Genomic DNA, 21,722 nt, shown 5'->3' with positions numbered 1-21,722 from the left:
TAACCATGCCCCTCACCAGTGCAAAAGTTATTTAGGCGAGTAGTAAATACACCAAGGAAAATTTTTCTGCAATTTTTTATGAAGCGATATTTTTTTTCAATATCCGCATGATATGATGCAGATGCGGATGCGGATGCGGATATGTGATTACGGATGCAGATGTTGATGCGGATGTCAATTTTCATGCGGATTTTCCGCATTTGCGGATGCGGATGCGGATATCCGTTACATCCCTAATTTTGAACGTCATTGTGGTTAAAGAAACACTCATATTTGGTGGTATTTGGTCATTTTCAGCTGTTTTTCAGAAATTGGAAGTCGCCATCTTAGGATTCAAAATGGTATCTGTGGTCGATTGGAGCTCCTGTGTATCATTCTTGATCCGGATATTGTTATATTAGGTGGAAATCGGCCATTTTTGACTGCTTTCCAGAAACCGGAAGTTGCCATCTTACAATCCAAAATGTTGCCTGAGGTTTATTATGGAACATATTTGTTACCACTCAAAACTTTCCCCTTCAAATATGGTTCCATTAAGTTGATTATTTCGCGATATGTGCAGAAACATGTACTTTCAGAAGACATAGGGGCGTCGAACCATTATGGACATATGTGTTACCTCTAAAAACATTCAAATACCAAATTTGGTTGTATTTTCTTGATTGGTTCTTGAGCTGTGCGAAATTTGTGTTTCATTTGTATGAGACCCCTCCCTTATAGAAGAGGAAGAGGTGTCGAACCATTATGTATATATTTGTTACCCCTAAAAACATTCACATGCTTAATTTGATTCCATTTACTCGGTTAGTTCTCGAGATGTGCAGAAAGGGGGGGGTGTCCAACTATTATGGACATATTTGTTACCCCTTAAAACACCCACATGGCGAATTCGGTTTCATTTGCTTGGTTTTTTCTTGAGTTGTGCAAAAATGTATGTTTCATTTGTATGGGAACCCTCCCTTCCAAAAGAGGGAGGGGTCTCAAACTGTCATAGGAACCTTTATCGGCAACAAAAACCCTTACATACAAATTTTCACGTCGATCGGTTGGGTAGTTTTCGAGCCTATATGGATCAGACAGACAGACAGAACGGACTGCATTTTTATATGTATAGATTACAACATCAATATTTTAAAACCTAAAGAGTGAATATACATTTATTGGGTTGAAGCTTTCATGTAAATCTAATATTACAAATAAAAGTTTGAATGAGAAAGGCTGGGTCTGACCGCTAGGTGGATTAATTTAGGTTTTTTTATTAAAAAAAGTTATTCGCAATCAACCTCGTTCTTCTTATTGCCCTTTTTTCACCTTTCAAGGAATCTTTGTAAAAATCGTCAAGTGTAAAGTCAGAATCACGGCTATGCTATAGTCTGAACTTGTTATAACAATTCATTTATTTATTGATAAAGTATTCTCTTTTGGTTACAGGTTCAAAATATTTTTGATAAGGTAGCTAGCAGTTTTGAAATCAACCTATGCTGACTTCAAAACAATACTGGAAATTGAGGCAATTGCAATTTTTTCTGCTTGAAACATGGATCACTTTGTCTGCATACTATCTGGTCATGATATCTGGTCAGCCTTTCTATATACTATGGTGTGTGAAACTCTCTAGATACCGATGATGAGAGTGAAATGAGGAGTCCTCTAATACAGAATGCTTTTCCAAGTCAAGTATCATAAGACATTTGGTCCGTAAGACAGAGCTTTAGAGATTTGGTTTTGACAGAAATTGCTCTGCCCTTCTTGGAGAAATGCAAAAAGTCATAACTGTGCACTGCCTTAAACCATATACGCTGCAAAGATAACTATACTATGATGTACCGTCAGCCGAGGTGAGATTGTGCCATCCAACCCGCGACTTATCAGCCATCTCTTCCGGCTTAGGAGACTTTCTAGGTTAAGTATTCGAGGAAACTGACAAATAGTGGGTTAGTATGGCACAATCTCACCCCCACTGACACAATCTCACCCCCACTGACACAATCTCACCCTGGTATATGAAAGATCGATATTTTAATTTTTTTATTTTTCATTTTTTGGCCCCCAAGTTTAAATCAAGCGTTGCAATCAGATAAACCTTTAAAATATGCCAGATATTTTAAAAATGAGTCAATTTCTTGCAAAAAAGTTACTTGATACCTTAAAAAATTTAAACAGAAAAATAACGAAATGACTGCCGGGTTGTTATCAGATTTTTGATTTAATTTTCGTTATTTGTTTTAAGTCTAGTGGTAACCTCCAGCGCATTTGAACGGCTACATATTCCTTGATTATGGCTTCAGTGATAACATGAATCGTGATGCTCTGTATAAACAAAAAAAAAAACACGCATGATTTTCTTGTCATCTCTTTAAGAACAAAAATACCACTTGAGAGTTTATTCCTCTAAATCTGGCTTTTATTTGTGAAGAAAGTATCTGTTAACATTTATTGAATTTAATGTATAGTCGCAACGAGTCAGACCAGAGAATAACGTAAGAATTTGCATCGGAAATTTAGTTCAAAATTTCGTAAACGTTGAAATTGAAAGTTTGATTTCGCGAAATTTTAAGCGGAGTTTAGCGAAATTCAACGAATTTTTTCTGCAATTTCGAGTTATGCGAAATCATACGAAATCATTCAAAATCTCGCGCATCCTTAGTTAGCACCGTACAACTGAGACGATGGATTCCATAGTCCCAACCAGCCATGTCCAAACCACGCTCCGCACTGAGTGGCATATTTGAAACACGACACGGCGTGTATTGCGATTACCACTGGCTGTTAGACCGAAAACATACTGGCGCGTCCCGCGCTGCGGAGACGGTTCGCCTTGCTCTACCTCTGTACAGCTCTACCGTACATCAACCCTGCGGCAGGGCGAACCGTCTCCGCAGCATAGGCTGCGCCAGTATGTTTTCGGTCTTAGTGTTGAATCGACGACACGCAGAGCGATAGTCGAATCAACGGGGCCAGTGCCCGTGCTATATTTTCGACTCGGGTGTTTAAAACATAGCAAACACCAGCGCCCTCGAGGCTTTAGCTTCGTAAAAACACTGTAGTCGAGTGTTCCAGCTTCGCGTCACAAGCTTACTGGTATGCCATAGGGCTCAGCTATACCTAGAGTGAAGCATTGCGAAAGGGTCATTATTCGGGACAGCCATCGGCCGTCCTGTCGTCCGGAAGAGTAGGCGAGAATTTTGGTTGTTATTACTATAATTATTTCCTACATATGGGCGGTAGTTTGGAGTCCATGCTCCAGTCCGTTGGAAGGCTGGTTTATGAAACTTTGGTGGATCGTTATGCGGTTGCGCCTCGATCATGTTCTTCTCCTTGTTTCTAAGATTTGCGTTTGACTGGTCTAGTGCGTGTTGGTAGGCGTTCAATAAGTTAGAATTAGTAATTGTGTCTTCCAACCCATCGACGTACGCATTAGTTATTATAGCCTCGTAAGAAGTCATGACGGTTTTTGCACACAACCGCGAATTGTCGTCTAGCATCACCTTTACAACAATTCGTCACATTCAATATAGAATTCTTCTGCACTTCTGTGGCCCTGCCGGAGATAAGGGATTTTTGAGAGGATGGTGGATAGGTCGCATTTATCGCCGAGTCTTTCTTTGAGCTTACTTTTAATGGCTTTCTATCGAATCACCATGAAAAAATTTTTGCCCCCAAAAACTTGCTTATATCAAATTGGGTTCTATGTAATGGATTAGTGCCTGAGTTTTGCAGAAATTTGTGTTATCATTTGTATGGGAGCTTTCGCTTCCAGAGTAGGGAGAAGTCTCAAACTGTCATAAGAACCTTCCCGGCCCCAAAAACCCCTGCACACAAATTTTCGCGCTGATCGGTTCAGGGATTTCCAGGTCTATAAAGATCAGACAAACAGGTCTAACTTCATTTTTATATGTATAGATACCTAATCGTATGTTCTATGTTTCGTGTCCAGGATGTCCGACTTGAACTTGAACTAAAACAAGAAAAATGCAACGTTCTACAACGAGAACTAGAAGAGGTTATGTTCGGTGCTGGCAGCGAAGAAGACATGGCTCAATTGAAACGTCAAAAACTTGAACTCGATCGTCGTTGTAAAGAACAGGAGGAAGAGTTAGATGATATGGCAGGACAGATTCAGGTAAGATAGCATTTTTTTACATGGTGCAATTTTATTATAAAAATATCGTTAACCTTTTAGCTTCTTGAGCAAGCCAATTTACGCTTGGAAATATCACTGGAAACAATTCGCAAGGATGCTCGAAAAGAAACTCAACTACGAGACGATGAGCTAGAAGAAATTCGAGGGAGTTTGGGTAAAAAAATTCGATCCCTTGAGTGCCAACTGGAACAGGAATATGAAAAGAATACTTTACTACTGCGGGAAAAGCACGAACTAGAACGACGTGTTAGTAATCTTGAAGAAGACGTGCGTAACGAAAAAGTAGCTGACGAAGCCGCCAGCCAAAAGATCAAACGCGATCTTAAAAAATGTAAAGCCTTGCTGCGCGATGCACAAAACCAACTCGAAAGAACTAAAGCCGATTCGGTAGGCAAAGCATTAATCCGTCAGCTACGCAATCAGCTAGAAGATGCAGAATCTGCACGCTCTACTGCAGTGAAATGTCGACAGATCGCTGAAACTGACCTGCGAGATACGCAATTAGTTTTGGAGGAAGCTCAGCGGGTACGATACGAAGCAGAAGAAAAAGCTTTGAAAGCTCACCGTGATCGAGTGGAATTGCAGGAGCAAATTGATGAAAATGAAGAAGAATTGTCTGAGTTAATGAAAAAATATAGCTCTGTTGTAAAACAATTGAGTTGCGAGCAAACGAAAACAGCGGATTTGGAAATCAGGATATGCGAACTTGAATCAGAGAGAAAAAATTTCAAGGACCAAATTGCGGAATTGACTAGTCGACTTGAGAACGTCGAAAGCATTGGAGAATCATCATCGAGTGTTTTATTGAAGCGGCTTGAGCTACGCAATAAAGAACTGGAATCAAAACTAGAGCTGGAACAAGCAAATAGGGCTCGAATGGAAGTTCAGTTGCAGCGCCACAAGGATTCTTCAGAAAAACTACAACAAGAGATTAATCAAAGTCGCAGCAAAGAAATACACACTCAAGATGCGTTCAAAAAAGCTCAAAAAACTATACGAGAACTTCAACAAGAACTGCATACTGGCGCTAATAAGGAACAAGAATGCTTGTTAAAAAGAAAAGATCTCGAAAAAAAACTTGAATCTATCGAAGCGGAAGCTTGTTCGACCCGTGCTGACTTACGTTTAGCACTTCAACGTATAGCGGATTTGCAACAAGCAATGGAAGAAGGTGATTCATATCATTCAGACAGGTGAGCATTAAATTAAATTTAGATTCAAATAATATATGTAAATATGTCGATACATCATAATGTGATAATATATTTTAGTGAAAACAGCGACACTTCAGGTGAATCCATTGAAAGTATGAGATATAGTTGCCAGAACAATGTCCCTTCCAAAGAAACATCTGGATTGATAAATGGTTCGAATGTTAACGATAGCAACGCTCTATTTTGTGTTGAAGAGGGAGCAACAATCACGCCAAGGTAAACAATTAAAAGTGTAAAGCGACTAAAAATAGGCGAGTAATTGAAAATTAGAACCCAGAGTCGATTTGAAAGGGTATTTATTCAAGATAAGAGTTAACTCCGGTAATGTTATAAAAATCAATTCCCGCTAACCATGTTCTAGCCGAATCACCTGGAAATACGCAAAAAATCAATCGAATTTTTTTGTTTTAATTGACATTATTTACACACACACACATACAGAAAATGCTTAGCTCGTCGAGCTGAGTCGAGTGATATATGCAACTCGGCCCTTTGGAGCACTTTTATACTTTCGGTTTTGCAAGTGATTGCTATACCTTTTTAGGAGAAAGGCAAAAATAGATTTACACGAACACTTCAATATTTATAAAAATACACCTTGATAATTTCTGCTGGATTTATTTTTCACGAAATAATTTTTAATCGTGGTATAATCGAAACGTCACTGTTCTTATATATAGGGAAATGACTTAAAATCCTTTCAGGGTTGATAGAGGACCCTATTAGATGAATAAAATTCTTCTACGCATATGGCCAAAATTCAAGTACTGCAGAGTTATTCTCTTTATTCAGTTTTTGGTTATGTTTGCCATTAACGAGGTCTAGCACAAGTAGTATTATAGCTAGCTCAATTGTGTTAGTTTCGTTGGAAAGCAGATGTTTTTCAAATGTTTTGCCTCTCTCCTAGAAGTGCTCCACAGGGGGCGAATGTCATATACCACACGACTCAGTTTGACGAGCTGAACATTTTCTGTATGTGTGTGTATGTATGTGTGTATGTGTGTGTATGTGTATGTGTGTATGTGTGTGTATGTGTATGTGTGTATGTGTGTGTATGTGTATGTGTGTTTATGTTTGTAAGTGTGTGCGTATGTGTGTAAGTGTGTGCGTATGTGTGTAAGCGTGTGCGTGCGCGTGTGTGTGTGCGTGTTTGTGTGCATGTTTGTGTGCGCGAGTGTGTATGTGTGTGTGTGTGTGTGTGTGTATGTGTGTGTGTGTGTATGTATGTGTGTAAATATATATATATATATATATATATATATATATATATATATATATATATATATATATATATATATATATATATATATATATATATATATATATATATATATATATATATATATATATATATATATATATATATATATATATATATATATATATATATATATATGTGTGTGTATATATATATGTGTGTGTGTGTGTGTATGTGCAACTTTTCAATCTCACTCGATTTTCTCAGAAATGGCTGAACCGATTTTCAAAAATTTATTCTCAAATAAAAGGTCTAGTTGCCCCATGAAACCCAATTAAATATTATTGTAATCGGAATTTTAGTTTGTATGTTTTTTACCAAAATGTGAAAATAACGGAAGTTCATGTGTGTGCGTGTGCGTGTGTGTGTGCGAGTGTGTATGTGTGTGTGTATGTGTGTGTGTGTGTATGCATGTGTGTAAATATATATGTGTGTGTGTGTGTCTGTGCAACTTTTCAATCTCACTCGATTTTCTCAGAGATGGCTGGACCGATTTTCAAAAATTTATTTTCAAATAAAAGGTCTAGTTGCCCCATGAAACCCAATTAAATGTTATTGTAATCGGATTTTAGTTTGTATGTTATTTACCAAAATGTGAAAATAACGGAAGTTCATTATCTCAGAAACTACACAACCGATTTGAACAAAATTAGTTTTAAATGAACGGGCTACCTAAAAAAACCATAACTTCTGAATTTTATAATGATTGAACATGTGGTTCAAAAGTTATGGAAAGAAACTTGTTCTGGATACTATTTAATCTCACCCGTGTTTCTCGGAGATGGCTGGACCGATTTTCAAAAAATCAGTGTCATATGGAAGGTCTAGTTACCCCATAAGACCCTAGAGCAAAATCATTTCAAATCGCCTGGAAATACGCGAAAATTTAATCGACCATTTTTGATTTGAATGAAACTTTGCACACGTATTTGGCTTAGCAAACTGAGCATTTTTCACAGGTGGAGAGATTTTTTACACCCATGAGTTACATTCTAAAAGGGCGTATGCTTTTTGGCATAGGTTTTATTCGAAGCATTGTATCCCAAAAACCGTTGGTTGTATAGAAAAACTGTCTGAGAATGAGTTGTAGCGAATCGAAAATGCATCATAACAAAATATACACTGTACAAAAAAAAATTTTTTTTGACCAAACAAAATTAAAAATATACATATAATTTCAATTTAAAAACAAAAGTTGAATTTTTTTTATTTATTTTTAAAGAAACTTGACGTTAATACGCAACTTTAAAAAAAAAGTCCAGGATGGAGAAATGAAAAATAATTTTTTTATGGTAGGTTAATTTTTTTATGAAAATTCTAATTCAAACATTTTTCAAAATATTTGTATTCTGATGATCTCAAAAGATGCAGAGAGTCAATCTGAATCAAAAAGCTCTTGGTAGTAAACATTCTAAAGGTATTGGTTTTCGAGTTATTTCTAATTTAAGCTCGAAAAATTATAATTATTTAGGAAAATCCCCTTTTTTCTTAATGTCCATGGTTATCCAGCAAAAACCATTCGTTCATTGGAATGCTTGATCGAAAATATACAATTCATTTTTTGACAACAAAACGATTGGGCGAACGGTTCTCAAGAAAAGAGTTAAAGAAAGTAAGAATCAAATATTTATTTTCGAGTTTTATTATCTTAGGAACATATTTTTTTATGACATAGATACTTTACAGAATTAGTTTCACCTTATATTTTATATACATCATAAGTAAATGATTCGTCATCTTTTGAAAACAGCTTCGTTTGTATCTTATTTTCTAAAATCGGAACAAAAGAGTAATACTTTTGTGTGGCAGCTATTTTTATAGATTTTTTGAAAATATTGCTTCATTCTGTTACTCCTTGTTCATATTTTTCACATGATACCCAACTAAATGACATTTTTGATGGATTTTTATTACTTTTCTGATTAGACCAATCATACAATTCTTTTGCGCTTGTAATGGGATGTTCATGTTCTTTAGCTAAACTTGCATTTCCTGCCTTTCGTTTTAATATGCCACCAATTGCATCGCATGGGCCTTTACCATGAGAAGTCGCAAAAAATGCCACTCTGCATCGACGTTATATTTTGTTTTGAACTTGCAAAGACTTGCAAAGTTTTTTCTATTTTTATATTGTGAGGCAGCTCCATCAGACATTAATATCGCTTTTCTCAACTCTATTGTTGTTTTCAAAAAACTCAATAATTTGGCAATGAACACCTGAACCGCAACAGTATCATGATGGAGTACTTCCGATATTATGATGAAGCTGATATTCTTAAGTGTTCCAGATTCTGAATAGTAAACAACGAAGGGATAAATGGTGGCTTGACCATCATTCCAATAACTACACGAATCACAAATTGATAAAGTCGTATTAAAATGAGCTTGACTGTTTAATATTTTTAATTTTGCAATAACGTTTTCGTTTAATTTGCGTAAGCTTGATGAGCACCGATGATCAGGAAAGCAGGGTGGCCACTCAATCGGGAAAACGGGAAATGCGGGAAAATGTCGGGAATTTAATTACATCGGGAAAAATGCGGGAAAAAGTCGGGAATTTTTTTATTTAATCGGGATTTTGTTACCAATATTTTTCCAAAGTATTGTCTATGATGCAACAACAAATGATGGAGAAGTTGGAAGTGCAGGACTGCAAGTTGGTCCCTTAAAAGTCAATAAACTTACTTTTTTTTGACCCGCTGATCAGCTGACTACTTTTATCAGTCCTGCTTTTCAAATGAAATAAATGTTGACACCAAATGTCTTAGAATAGCATAAAACGTCGAAATCTGGTGTTATCTATAAAAATTGAATGAACTCTGTGGTACTTCTCAAGATGGTAAAGCGAATTGAAACTGGGGTCGAAAACCGGTCCGGAGTCTGGGAATGGAAGTTGCCAGTTTATCTAGAATACGTTTTTAGTGAGAGAATCAATCATAAATTCTCATATGTACAATAGAAACTGTTTCATTTTCTAAGAGCAATGCAAAATAAGTTTCACTGAACAATCTTACTTACATAACATTACTTGTTATTAGTAGTTATTTGAATAAACAAATTGAGGATAAAATAAGTGGCACACAGTTCTAATTCTCCAGTTTTTCAAATAGTTTTTTATTTCAACTAGTCTTTTTGGAGAAATATTTTGTTTGAGACGACCTTGCTATGCGAAGCAGTTGATTGAAAAAAAAAAACATTACAAACTTGCCACAAAATAAAGCAAACATTATTTTGGAATTTTTTGAAAAACAATTTTTTGTACATATTTCAAATTCGTATTTTTTTCTGTAAATTACACAATTTGACTGTAAAAAAAACTATTTTTGATGTAAATACAATCCGAAATGTTCTTAGAAAACAGCATAATCGTTTGCGAGGTTTTTCAAGAAAACATTTTATTTACTTTATTTGTTGCTGCATACGACTTTTTACATGCTTTTTGTTTTGCAACTGATCTTAGGGTATGATGCTGGCCTAATTAGTCAGTCGTCGTAGGTTCGTGTCTCGGCTCGAGATAGACTGTTAGTGTCTGCAGGATCGTAGCGCTAGCCATGCAATCGCCCCGTGCACTAAACAGTTGGCTGCTAAATCCGTGGCCAATAAACGAAAATACTTCAAATATTCAAAAAGCCAATAAATTAGCTTGATTGGTGTGATGTTTTCGGCAAAGCTGTAGATGGTAGTTCTATCTAAAAAATCGATTGAATATCTCGAAAAGCATATTTTTTGAATTCTAAGTTGCCAAATGTTACAACTTTGATTATTTGAACGCGGAAGAATTTAAAATATCTGAAGCTTTTTTTTTCGAAACCAGAACGATTTGTTTGATTGGTGCGATGTTTTCGGCAAAGTTGTTGGCAGTAGTTGAGTATTAAAAATATTCTAAATTTAACATTTCAAAGAGCTGATTTAAAAAAAATCTTATTATATTTTTTAAAAACTGCATAAACTGGCAACTCTGTTTGTGCTATTGTATATTCAGTTTTACTACCTGCGTTTAAATTCCGTTGATTCATCGAAAACCCGTGCTCTCGAGTTACTTCTGTGCTTCGAAACCAATATTGAGCTAATAGTGGTCACTAGAAGTGTGAAGAACAGTTACCTTTTGTGATAATCGACCCTTTCCAATACTCAAGTGGATCGGACTGTGTGCTGGCATTGGCATTGTTATTGTTTGGCATCGTGTAGCAGAGCATTTATCGTTAGTGTTCTTCTTGCCTATCGAAAGGCGTTTATTCATCATGGAGAAGAAATTATGCGGCGAGTGCAAACTTGAAGTGAATGATCTCGAACCGATCCGTTGTGGATTTTGTGATGCTCGCTACCACATTGATCAACAGTGCTGTGGATTCAACAGCAGAGTTTGTAAAGGCCTTTTTTCGCAAGGTAAAATAATGTTTATTTGCCCGCACTGTAGAGATGAACTGAACGGTCAATCGATCGGTGCTTATGTGGCTGACATGATAGCAAAACAATCTCCCCCGCATTCACAACAGCTTATTGACTTACCTGGTCAAGTGCAAAGACTCGCCGAGGTAGTTGAGGGGTTGAGTAAGAAAATTGATAGCATGCCGCATAAACCGCTGAATATTGATGGTTCTACTAGCACCCCAACAAATTTATCAGCCACACCACTCTGGTCTGTACGAAACCCCAAGCGTCGTCGTGCTGATCGCTTGCCAGTGGAAATTGCTTCTGATCGCGGCACTAACACTGTCGACATCAGCGATCTTTCTGTGCAGTCTATTACTTCTGCAGCAGCACAGAAATGCTTTTGGCTTTATTTATCTGGTCTAAACCCAAAAATAAGCGACGGCGACGTGCTAAAAATTGTTTCTCGTTGCTTAAATGGAAGTGAGCCCATCGCAGTTATACGACTAGTGCAGCGAGGTGCTGACACGAGTAACTTTTCATATGTATCGTACAAAATCGGATTGGACCCGGGCTTGAAATCCATTGCCCTAGATCCTGCTTCTTGGCCAACTGGACTTTTATTCAGGGAGTTTGTCGATCGTCCAAAAAACTAATTCCTAGTAGCAGATCACAGTCTGCCACATCGTGTGCTGTTACCGAACCTATTCTTTTGCGATCTTTTATTGACGGTGGGAGCTCACGGGCTCCCGCCAGAGGCGAGTATTCCGTTAATTCTTTTGCGCCGCCTGTGCTGTATGGCTCGTCTTTTCAGAAAACTGTCCGTGATGCGTCCATCGTTAGTATATACTACCAGAACGTACGCGGATTGAGGACGAAAGTTGACGACATCTTTCTGGCGACCACCGACTGCAGCTTCGATGTAATTATGCTGACCGAGACGGGATTGGACGATAATATTCTTTCACCACAGTTATTCGGCAACGCTTTCAACGTTTTTCGATGCGATCGAAGTCCACTCAACAGCAACAAACGTTCTTTCGGCGGTGTTCTGATTGCTGTCGCACGGCATCACGCTAGCGTTGTGTTTGAGTCTATACACGGAAGATGTTTGGAACGGGTATGCGTAAGAGCCACTATCAATGGATTGAAGTTTTTGCTATGTGTTATATATATTCCCCCTGACAAGAGTAACGACAGTACCATTGTTGATGCACACATCGCTTCCCTACGAGATTTTTTTGCGAGCAGCGCAGTCGATAGCATTATGATGGTATGTGGGGATTATAACCAACCGCGTATTGTATGGGACAACTACAATGGTGTCATTAAGCACAATGAATCCACGCAACTATCGAACGCAAGTGCTACTCTTATTGACGGTATGGATTTTTTAAACTTGAACCAAGGAAATTTAACTCGGAATCAACTTTGACGCATGCTCGATTTGGTATTTTACACCTCTGGTTGCGAAATCTTCGTTGATGAGAGTGTTGCCCCGATGCTACCCGTTGATGTACACCATCTCCCCCTGACAATTTCTACTACTAACTTGTATAATGCGATTGGCTGTTCTAGTGACACACCCGTGAGGCGGGAATTAAACTACAGAAGAATCGATTTTGAAGCTTTTAATGCTTTTATTTCAAACATTGACTGGACAGCACTGTTGAACAGTAACGATGTGGACTTGATGGCAGCAAACTTCTGCTCAGTTGTTGGTTCATGGCTTAGAGAAAATTTACCATTTGTGAAACAGCCTTCCACTCCAGCTTGGAGTAATCACAGCTTAAGAGTTATAAAGCGTAAACGAAACGCATGCCTGCGCAGGCTTCGCCGTTTGCGGTCTTACGAATCTAAACAAAATTTTAAACGCTCAAGTGAAGAATATCGGCGGTTAAACTCTAGTCTTTACAAATCATATGTTCTGGGAGTTCAAACAGACTTGCGCAGAAATCCGAAAAAATTTTGGAATTTCGTTAATTCAAAACGGAAAAGTCGCTCAACTCCTTCGGACGTCTATTTGGAGGAAATGGTATCCTGCTCGGACTCTGACTCTTGTGAGCTTTTTGCGAAGTTTTTCTCTTCAGTATTTGCCACGGATTGTGCCTCAAATGACGATGCTCGGCGTGCTGCGGCTAACGTGCCAGCCGACCTTGTTAATCTTGACATTTTTGAAGTCACACATGACATGATTACTACCGCCGCTAAGAAACTTAAATGTTCGTACACTGTTGGTCCCGACGGAATACCGGCCGTTCTTTTGTGCCGTTGTATTGATATTCTGGCTGCTCCACTTTGCACAATTTTCACCCAATCTTTGGCTCAAGGGAAGTTTCCTGAGGTATGGAAGCACTCCTATATGTTTCCGGTTTTTAAAAGTGGTGACCGACGAAATGTCAAAAACTACCGTGGAATAACTAATCTGTCAGCTGCGTCTAAATTGTTCGAGATCATTGTAAGCTCTATTGTATTGAATTGCACACGCAACTACATTTCTTCGGACCAGCATGGTTTTGTTCCTGGGCGATCTGTAACAACAAATCTGATGGATTTCACGTCGAATTGTATTTCTGAACTTGAACGAAACGTACAGGTTGACGTTATTTACACTGGCCTCAAAGCTGCCTTCGACCGAATTGATCATCGAATACTGCTGAACAAAATTTCCCGTCTTGGTGCTTCATCACGGTTCGTTAAATGGCTTGAATCATTCCTGTGTAATAGAATTTTGCAAGTTAAGCTTGGATCAGGTGTATCGTCTGCGTTCACGAACAAGTCTGGCGTATCACAGGGTAGTAACCTAGGACCGCTTCTTTTCATTATATTCTTCAATGACGTTGCTGATGCACTTGGGATTGGTTGCAGATTAGTTTACGCCGATGATTTAAAAATTTACTTGACGATTCGCACCATCGAGGATTGTTATCATCTACAATCACTTTTAAATACCTTTGTGACGTGGTGTAAACTAAACTCGCTAATTCTAAGTATTGCTAAATGTGAAGTGATAACCTTTCACCGCATTGAACGGCCAATACTTTTTGATTATGCTGTCGACGGAGAAGTGCTGCGCAGAGTAGATTACGTCAACGACCTTGGAGTTATACTTGACAGAAAGCTGACCTTCGATAGTCACCGTACTGCAATTATTTCGAAAGCAAGTCGGCAATTAGGATTCATCGCAAAAATTGGACGTGACTTCAAGGATCCCCATTGTCTAAAAGCTTTATACTGTTCACTTGTACGACCCCTAGTAGAAAACGTAAGTGTGGTTTGGAGTCCGCACCAGCTTTCATGGAACCTGCGCCTCGAGCGTATACAGAGACGTTTCGTCCGATTGGCCCTGAAAGAACTACCTTGGCGTGATCCTACGAATCTGCCACCCTACCCGGATCGTTGCCGCCTGCTTGGACTAGACACTCTAGAGCACCGCCGCAAAGTACAACAGGCTGTATGCATTGCCAAGATTCTAAACGCTGAACTGGATTCCCCGAAGTTGCTGTCATTGATGAATTTCCGTGCATCTCAACGTATGCTGAGGCCCTCTTCGATGCTTTTGAACCAATTCCATCGCACGAACAATGGTTATTATGAACCTGTTGCCTTTTGTGTGAGAACATTCACGAGTGTCGAGCATCTTTTTGATTTTGGTGTGCCTAGTCATATTTTTAAACGTAGGTTAACTAACTCTAGTTACTTTTAATGATTATCCTTTTTCATTAAGACTTTATGTCAGATGATGCACTTAGAAATAAACAAATAAACAAATAAATGTAAACTGTACATTGATGATCATGGAGAAATAAAAGCTAAAAATTCCTTAGAAAAAAACCTAATAAAAATAATTTGGGAAAAGTTGAGAAAACATTTTTTTATCTTGAAAAGTTTAAAAGAAATTAAAAATAAATTTGTTTCCTTTTCAACGGACAGGACTGCAAGACATGCTTGTGCAGTAAAAGACTTAATTTTAAAAATAATAACTAAGATCTTTTTTCTGATTTCTTGGTTATTTTTTCAAGTTTCGAAATCACTTATTTTGAATGTTAGTTCCCAATATCATTTTTTTATCAGCTTGACTATTTTGAGCGCTGGATGCAAACAATTTGAAGATGTTGGCAAATGACCAGAGAGATGCAACTTCGATGGACTAGTAAATCAAAATGCTGAAAAAGTTGTGAATTCACTTCTGAAATGTTTTGAATATATGTAACGCGTGATAAACGAAATACAGTTGAATCGCAGTATTTTTCCTGAACGTAGAATAACATTATCTTCAATTTGAGAAAAAAAACGCGAATCCATGTCACAAGTTTTGTTCCCTAAATAATCAATTCAATCAAAATATTTTTACTCTTAGGTTAAGTAGTTTTATGTTCACCCTTAGCTTCCCATGACTTTTTTCGATGATTTGAACAACGGAAAAAAATTTTGTACGCAAAGTTGTTTTGTTTGTTGTTATTCCTCTAGAAGACTGTTATGCGTTGAATAAAAACGGTGCTTCATATTTTAAGAAGACAGATAGACAAACATAATGAATGCACAAAATAGCTAACACGATTATTGACTGCTCAATGGAAGATTTGCAAATTTGAGAAAATCGCAAAAATTATATTTAACCTACCACGGAAAGGCAAAAGTTGCATTTTATGTAACTAATCAACTGTTTGTGTAGAATGTCCCAAGTAAATTCCGTAGAAGTTATATGCGGTATTACTTCCAATTTAAGGTTCAAAAATTGACGTTCAACCGTCGATAGAATATAACCTAGTTAACGTTTTTGACAATCGGGAATTTCTTGCAATCATGCGGGGAAAAGTCGGGAAAAATGCGGGAACTCGAAAATGTAAAATGAGTGGCCACCCTGGGAAAGGGTTTACAGCATTTGGGCTTGGTGTATTCCATTTTCACTTTATTCATCTTTACAAAATGCAAACTGTTACTAACACATCTGGAGTAGTGCAATCGTATTTATATACGAAAACAGATATTAACTGGTAACCCAGTAGTTATCGGTTGCGTACTTTACAAACAGTTATTATTAGTAAACAAGTAGGTAGTGTTGCACGACAAACATATTTTTTTATAAAACATTCGGCAAGGGGGAACGTGTAGGTAGGCTAAGGTTTAGCGCTTGAGTTATTTATCCAATCATTTTGTTGTCAAAGAATGAATTGTATATTTTTGATCAAGCATTCCAATGAACGTATGGTTTTTGTTGGAGAACCATGGACAAATTAAGAAAAACGTGTATTTTCCGAAATATTAATAATTTTTCGAGCTTAAATTAAAAATAACTCGAAAACCGATGCCTTTAGAATGTTTACTACTAGAAGCTTTTTGATTCAAAATGACTCTCTGCATCTTTTGAAATCATCAGAATACAAATATTTTGAAAAATGTTTAAATTAGAATTTTCATAAAAAAATTAATCTACCATGAGAAAATTATTTTTCATTTCTCCATCCTGGACTTTTTTTGAAAAGTTGCGTACTAACGTCAAGTTTCTTTAAAAAAATAGAAAAAAATTCAACTCTTTATTTTTAAATTGAAATTAAATATTTATTTTTAATTTTTTTTGGTCAAAAAAATTTTTTTTCGTACAGTGTATATTTTTTTTATGGTGCATTTTTAATTCCCTACAACTCATTCTCAGACAGTTTTTTTATACAACCAACGGTTTCTGGGCTACAATGCTTCGAATAAAACCTATGCCAAAAGGCATACGCCCTTTTAGAATGTAACTCATGGGTGTAAAAAATCTCTCCATCTGTGAAAAATGCTCAGTTTGCTAAGCCAAATACGTGTGCTAAGTTTCATTCAAATAAAAAATGGGCGATATTCGACCATAGGTCATTTGGCGCGATCTTGCTCCATATTTTTTTTTTGTAATCAGACTATTACTTTGCCCGTCAGGTTTATTATTGTGCAAACCAACTGGACCAATTTCCACAAAATTAGTGTCAAATGGAAGGTCTAGCTGCCTCATAACACCTTATTGAATTTTATTGTAATCGTACTGAAACTTTGTTCGTAAAGTATCAAAATGTGAATTTTATTGTAATCGGACTGTAACTTTGTTCGTAAAGTTTCATTATCACAGAAACTATACAACCAATTTGAACAGAATTGGAATCAAATGGACGGGCAAGTTAAGGCTTAACTAAAAAATTTATAACGATTGTATATATATACATATATATATATATATATATATATATATATATATATATATATATATATATATATATATATATATATATATATATATATATATATATATATATATATATATATATATATATATATATATATATATATATATATATATATATATATATATATATATATATATATATATATATATATATATAACACACATACACATACACACACATACACACACACGTACACACACACATACGCACACATATACACACACATACACATACATAAACACATACACGCACATACACATACACATACACATACACACGCATGCACATACACACACATACATACACACATACATTGCCGGGTAGATTCTTCAACAAGTTGAGTTTGATTCTATCTAACCCAGGCGCGTTATTGTTACAGGACAGGAAGGCAACTGAAAATTCTGCCATGGCCCGGAGACGTATCGCGAACAAAGTTTTGCGCAGGAACAGAGTCCGGACATACTTTCCTGGCAAAATCAAATATCCACCGACTTGAAGACTCCTCGCTTTCGTTGACCGTTAAACGGTTTCGCATTCTTCGGGCTGTGTTCCAAAGAGTGCTCATTGATGTCTCCTTCGATGTTTCGTTTACAAACCGTCGCCAATACCGAGCTTTTAAACTTGGTTTCTAGATCAGAATACCGTATATATTCCTTGGCATCACCTGTATCCTGAAAAGCTAAATACGCGTCGGATCTCTCCGTGTAGACATCGGAGCACTCTTTGTCCCACCACGGAGTGGGAGGCCGTTCTTTGGTCGTTAAGCCGGGATATTTTTTCGTTTGGGCTTGCAACGCGGCGTCGAGAATCAAGCCCGCGAGGAGGTTGTATTCTTCAAAAGGTGGATGATGTTGATGTTGAATTGACTCAACAGCTTCTGAAATCATTTCCTCGTATAACTTCCAATCGATATTCCGTGTGAGGTCATACGGAATATCAATTGGCCGCATGCGAGTAGACCCGTTGGTAAGCGAACTTAGAATAGGCATATGGTCACTACCGTGGGGATCGAGGTAATCCTCCATGCGCAATCCAACCGTAGCGACGTCGAACATAAGGAGAGATCCAAAGCACTTGGACGTGCTGGAGGTTTAGGGACACGTGTCATTTCATCGTTGTTTAAAATTGTCATGTCGAAGTCATCGCAAAGGTTATAGATCAAAGAGGAGCGGTTATCATTTGAAGGCGAACCCCAAGCCACGCCATGAGAGTTGAAGTCTCCCAAAATCAAACCCGGCGAGGGGAGAAGTCCTATGCCCAATCTGTGCTCTGGGGGGAATATATATTGAGGTAATAGAAAGCTCTTTACCTTGTATTGTCATTTGACAAGCGACAACTTCAATGCCTGGAATCGAGGGGAGATTAATAAGATAGAAAGAATAGCACTTCTTAATCCCTAGAAGTACTCCTCCATATGGGGATCAAGGCAAATAATGTTAAAATCATGGAAGTTGAGATCAATGTTTAAAGTAAGCCAAGTTTCACAAAGGGAAAATGCATCGCATAGCATAGCATAGCATAGCATAAACAGTTGCACAAATTCGTAGTTGGTGCCAACAACAATGCTCTGTTTGCGAGAACAAATAACCCCTGCTCGTTAGTAGCGTCATGTAATTTGGGAACTAACTACATGCTGCTCCACAAGTGTCAGATGTCTCCAGAGAATTGCCATCGTTCTGGCCACGTCCTTGCAACTGTTGGGATGGGAAGAGGAATGTTAGTCCAACATTTACTTAAGAGAACCGCAGAGAACTCTACGTGCCCTCATAAATGTCACATGATATGGGAAGTATTAGTAGGAAAGGAATACTTTGGAACTTAGTCGATTATATTGAAGCTTCATGGTACGTTGCTTTCTGGAGATTGACTTATTCGATTCTTCGATTATACAATGTTTGTATTGGTTTAATAGTTTAACAGTTTTTTTTTGATTATCAGTTATTAATAAGTTGTGAAATCCAATTTCATTCGTTCACATTTGGCGATTTTCTTTTATTATTACCCAGGCTTAAAACTCTAATCAAATTATTATAATTATTATTATTATTAGCAGTAGTGAATCAAACTCTTGATCGAGAGAGGTGTTGTTGCGTTGTGTATTCAAGAAGAACTATTACAAGTAGTTTGTGATGTTATGTTATGTGATGTTATGTGATCTTTTCAGTCGGAACAATGAGCAATCATCTTCTACCTTCAACCAGATGTTGGCTTATGCTCAAGGTCAAGTACTGTTTATTTGGTATTTAAAATAACATGACGCACTGTGGGAAAATCTTATAAAATATATGGAATAAATTAATCATTATAATCTGACTCTGGAAGATCGTATTGCTTCTCTATGAAGCTGTTGAATTTTTCTTTATCCTTCGCTAACTCAAACCAGTCATCTAAAGTAATACTTTCGTTTCTCAACATACTTTCCGCTATCGAGTCCCACCACGTGAAGGATGGTCTGCCGATTTTTTTATATGGCAAACGATATTCAGCTGCAATCTTTAATAAGTGGTTATCTGGTCTTCGCATTACATGCCCTCAATATCGCATTTGCAATACTCTAATCCATTTCGTGATTGATCGTGGGGTACAATCTGTTTCCACCGAGTTAGATTTGCAACATTCTTAAAATTGATTAAAAATGTAACGATGATATTCCTTAAGAGAATTTCTAGAGGCTGACAGTGCTATTACGGATTCGTATATTAGATTCCCTATGTTTAAAGGAGGTTTCCTTTTCTTTAAGAAATTACTTTTGAAGCTCCTATTGCATCCCTTGATCGTTTCCGTGTTGTTAAATTCCTGTTTAGTTTTTCAGTAAGTGGTACTCCAAGATATTGAATAGATGGGTGTACCTTGTATTTATTTCCTGCAATAGTAACATCTTCTGGTGGTGTACCTAATGGTGATCTAATCATAAGTTGGCGTTTTTCTTTACTTAATTTAAGATTTATTTCCGCTAAATATTCCTCCAGCACCGGTAACAACTTATCAATCTCTTCGATAGACCTTGCAATTATAAGTATGTCGTCTGCATACACTAATATAACCGGATATTCAATTCTACCTGATTGGTTTAAACGTAGAAATCCTTCTAGGACATCTTCTACGGTCTTCAATACTTCCTCTAGCATTAAGTCAAACACATATGGCGAGAGGGGACAACCCTGTTTCACTCCGCAAGTTCTTTTATAAGGTGTGGTTCTCTGCCCCATCCATAGCACTTGCGATTCTTCACTGCGTAAACAATTTATCACTCTTATCGCTACACCTTCAGGCACCCCCTTTCCTTTCAGGATTGCTGGTAGAGCTTTCAAATTGATTTTATCAAAAGCCTAATGAATGTCTAGAGCCATCACAACCAGGTCATCTCCTGCGTTCCACTTCTCTTTAAGGATTCGACGTGCTGTAAAAATATGATCATCAGTAGATCTCTGATGTAAGAATCCTGATGTAAGAATCCTTAAATAACCCAAAACCCAACTTGTGTAAATTTTGTAGCCTACGCTCATTAGGACTATTTTCCTGTAATCGTTAACAGTTTTTTCATTCTATTTTTTAGGTATCGGAATAGAATTAGATTTTTTCCGCGCGTCTGGTAGGGAATTTTCTTTCCATACTCTACTTAAAATTGACTTAAACTCTTGTATCGTCGCTTCATCTGCATTTTTGATTAGTTCAACTTGAATACCGTCTACTCCTGCTGCTTTGCCGTTTTTACTGTTAGAAATTATCGCGTCTATAAAAGATTCGTTTGCAGTTATTTCTTGGTCTGGCGAGTCGTACGTATGCAGATCTGGCATCATATCGGCCGTTTCTGGTTCTTTCCAATTGTTAAGTGGAATGTGAACGAGTTTTACACTGTTTTTCCTTTTTTTGAATTGCTTGAGATATGTATGTGTTCTACGAATTCTTTCCCCTGGCTTAAGCTGTTGTAGGTTCTTGAAAAAGATGAACTCATCACATTCTTTTTTCTTGTCGCATAATTTTTTATATTCAGTACAAGAGTTCTGGTAATTGTATATTCGCTTTATACTAAAAGGATATCGTTTTTTCCAAAACAGACTTTTTTTCAAATCCGCTAGAGCTTTTTTTCTTTTTGGGGTTGTTGTCACAAAGGGAAGATGCATCGCATTTGTATTTATTAATCAAAACTTTGAAAGAATCATTTTTCGGAATAATACTTCTACAATTCCACTGCACGACAGAGATAGAGTCCTTAATTGTGGCAGATGAATTAGCCATCGAAGGATACAATCGATGCCAGGAGGGGCCATTTTGCAGTCAACTGCTTCAAAAATGACCTAACTGTTGGAAGGAATGCTGTAAGAAAATTTTTAATTGGATCGGGTACATTGAAAGTTTTGAAGATCCTGTCCACAATGTCTGTAAAATTCAACATGGATGTGCAAGAGGAACAACTGGGATTTTAGATGTTCCTGGGAGTACTGGGAACTCCTTCTGGGACTTTGAATTTCCAAGCCCAGAAGGAATTTGCTTTCCGCAGCAATTTTAGTTTTAGT

General features: G+C 37.2%; 1 protein-coding gene across 12 annotated transcripts in view; it reads left to right on the top strand.

Moving 5' to 3' along the window:
• Positions 1 to 21,722, top strand: part of LOC129720760 (unconventional myosin-XVIIIa) — a 568,639-nt gene that overhangs the window by 354,385 nt on the left and 192,532 nt on the right. For all 12 annotated transcript variants that reach the window (XR_008727278.1, XM_055672466.1, XM_055672465.1 and 9 more), the window contains 3 exons: positions 3,938 to 4,123; positions 4,184 to 5,337; positions 5,416 to 5,574. Coding sequence is in view for 11 of the 12 variants with exons in the window: in XM_055672466.1 (XP_055528441.1) it covers positions 3,938 to 4,123; positions 4,184 to 5,337; positions 5,416 to 5,574 (1,499 nt within the window). In the remaining variant the exon portion in view is untranslated. The remainder of the gene's footprint in view (positions 1 to 3,937; positions 4,124 to 4,183; positions 5,338 to 5,415; positions 5,575 to 21,722) is intronic.

The sequence above is a fragment of the Wyeomyia smithii genome, chromosome 2 (genome assembly GCF_029784165.1).
Source record: "Wyeomyia smithii strain HCP4-BCI-WySm-NY-G18 chromosome 2, ASM2978416v1, whole genome shotgun sequence".
Classification (NCBI taxonomy): Eukaryota; Metazoa; Arthropoda; class Insecta; order Diptera; family Culicidae; genus Wyeomyia; species Wyeomyia smithii.
The sequence above is the reverse complement of the archived record's forward strand: the minus strand, read 5'-3'. Positions and strand labels throughout refer to the sequence as shown.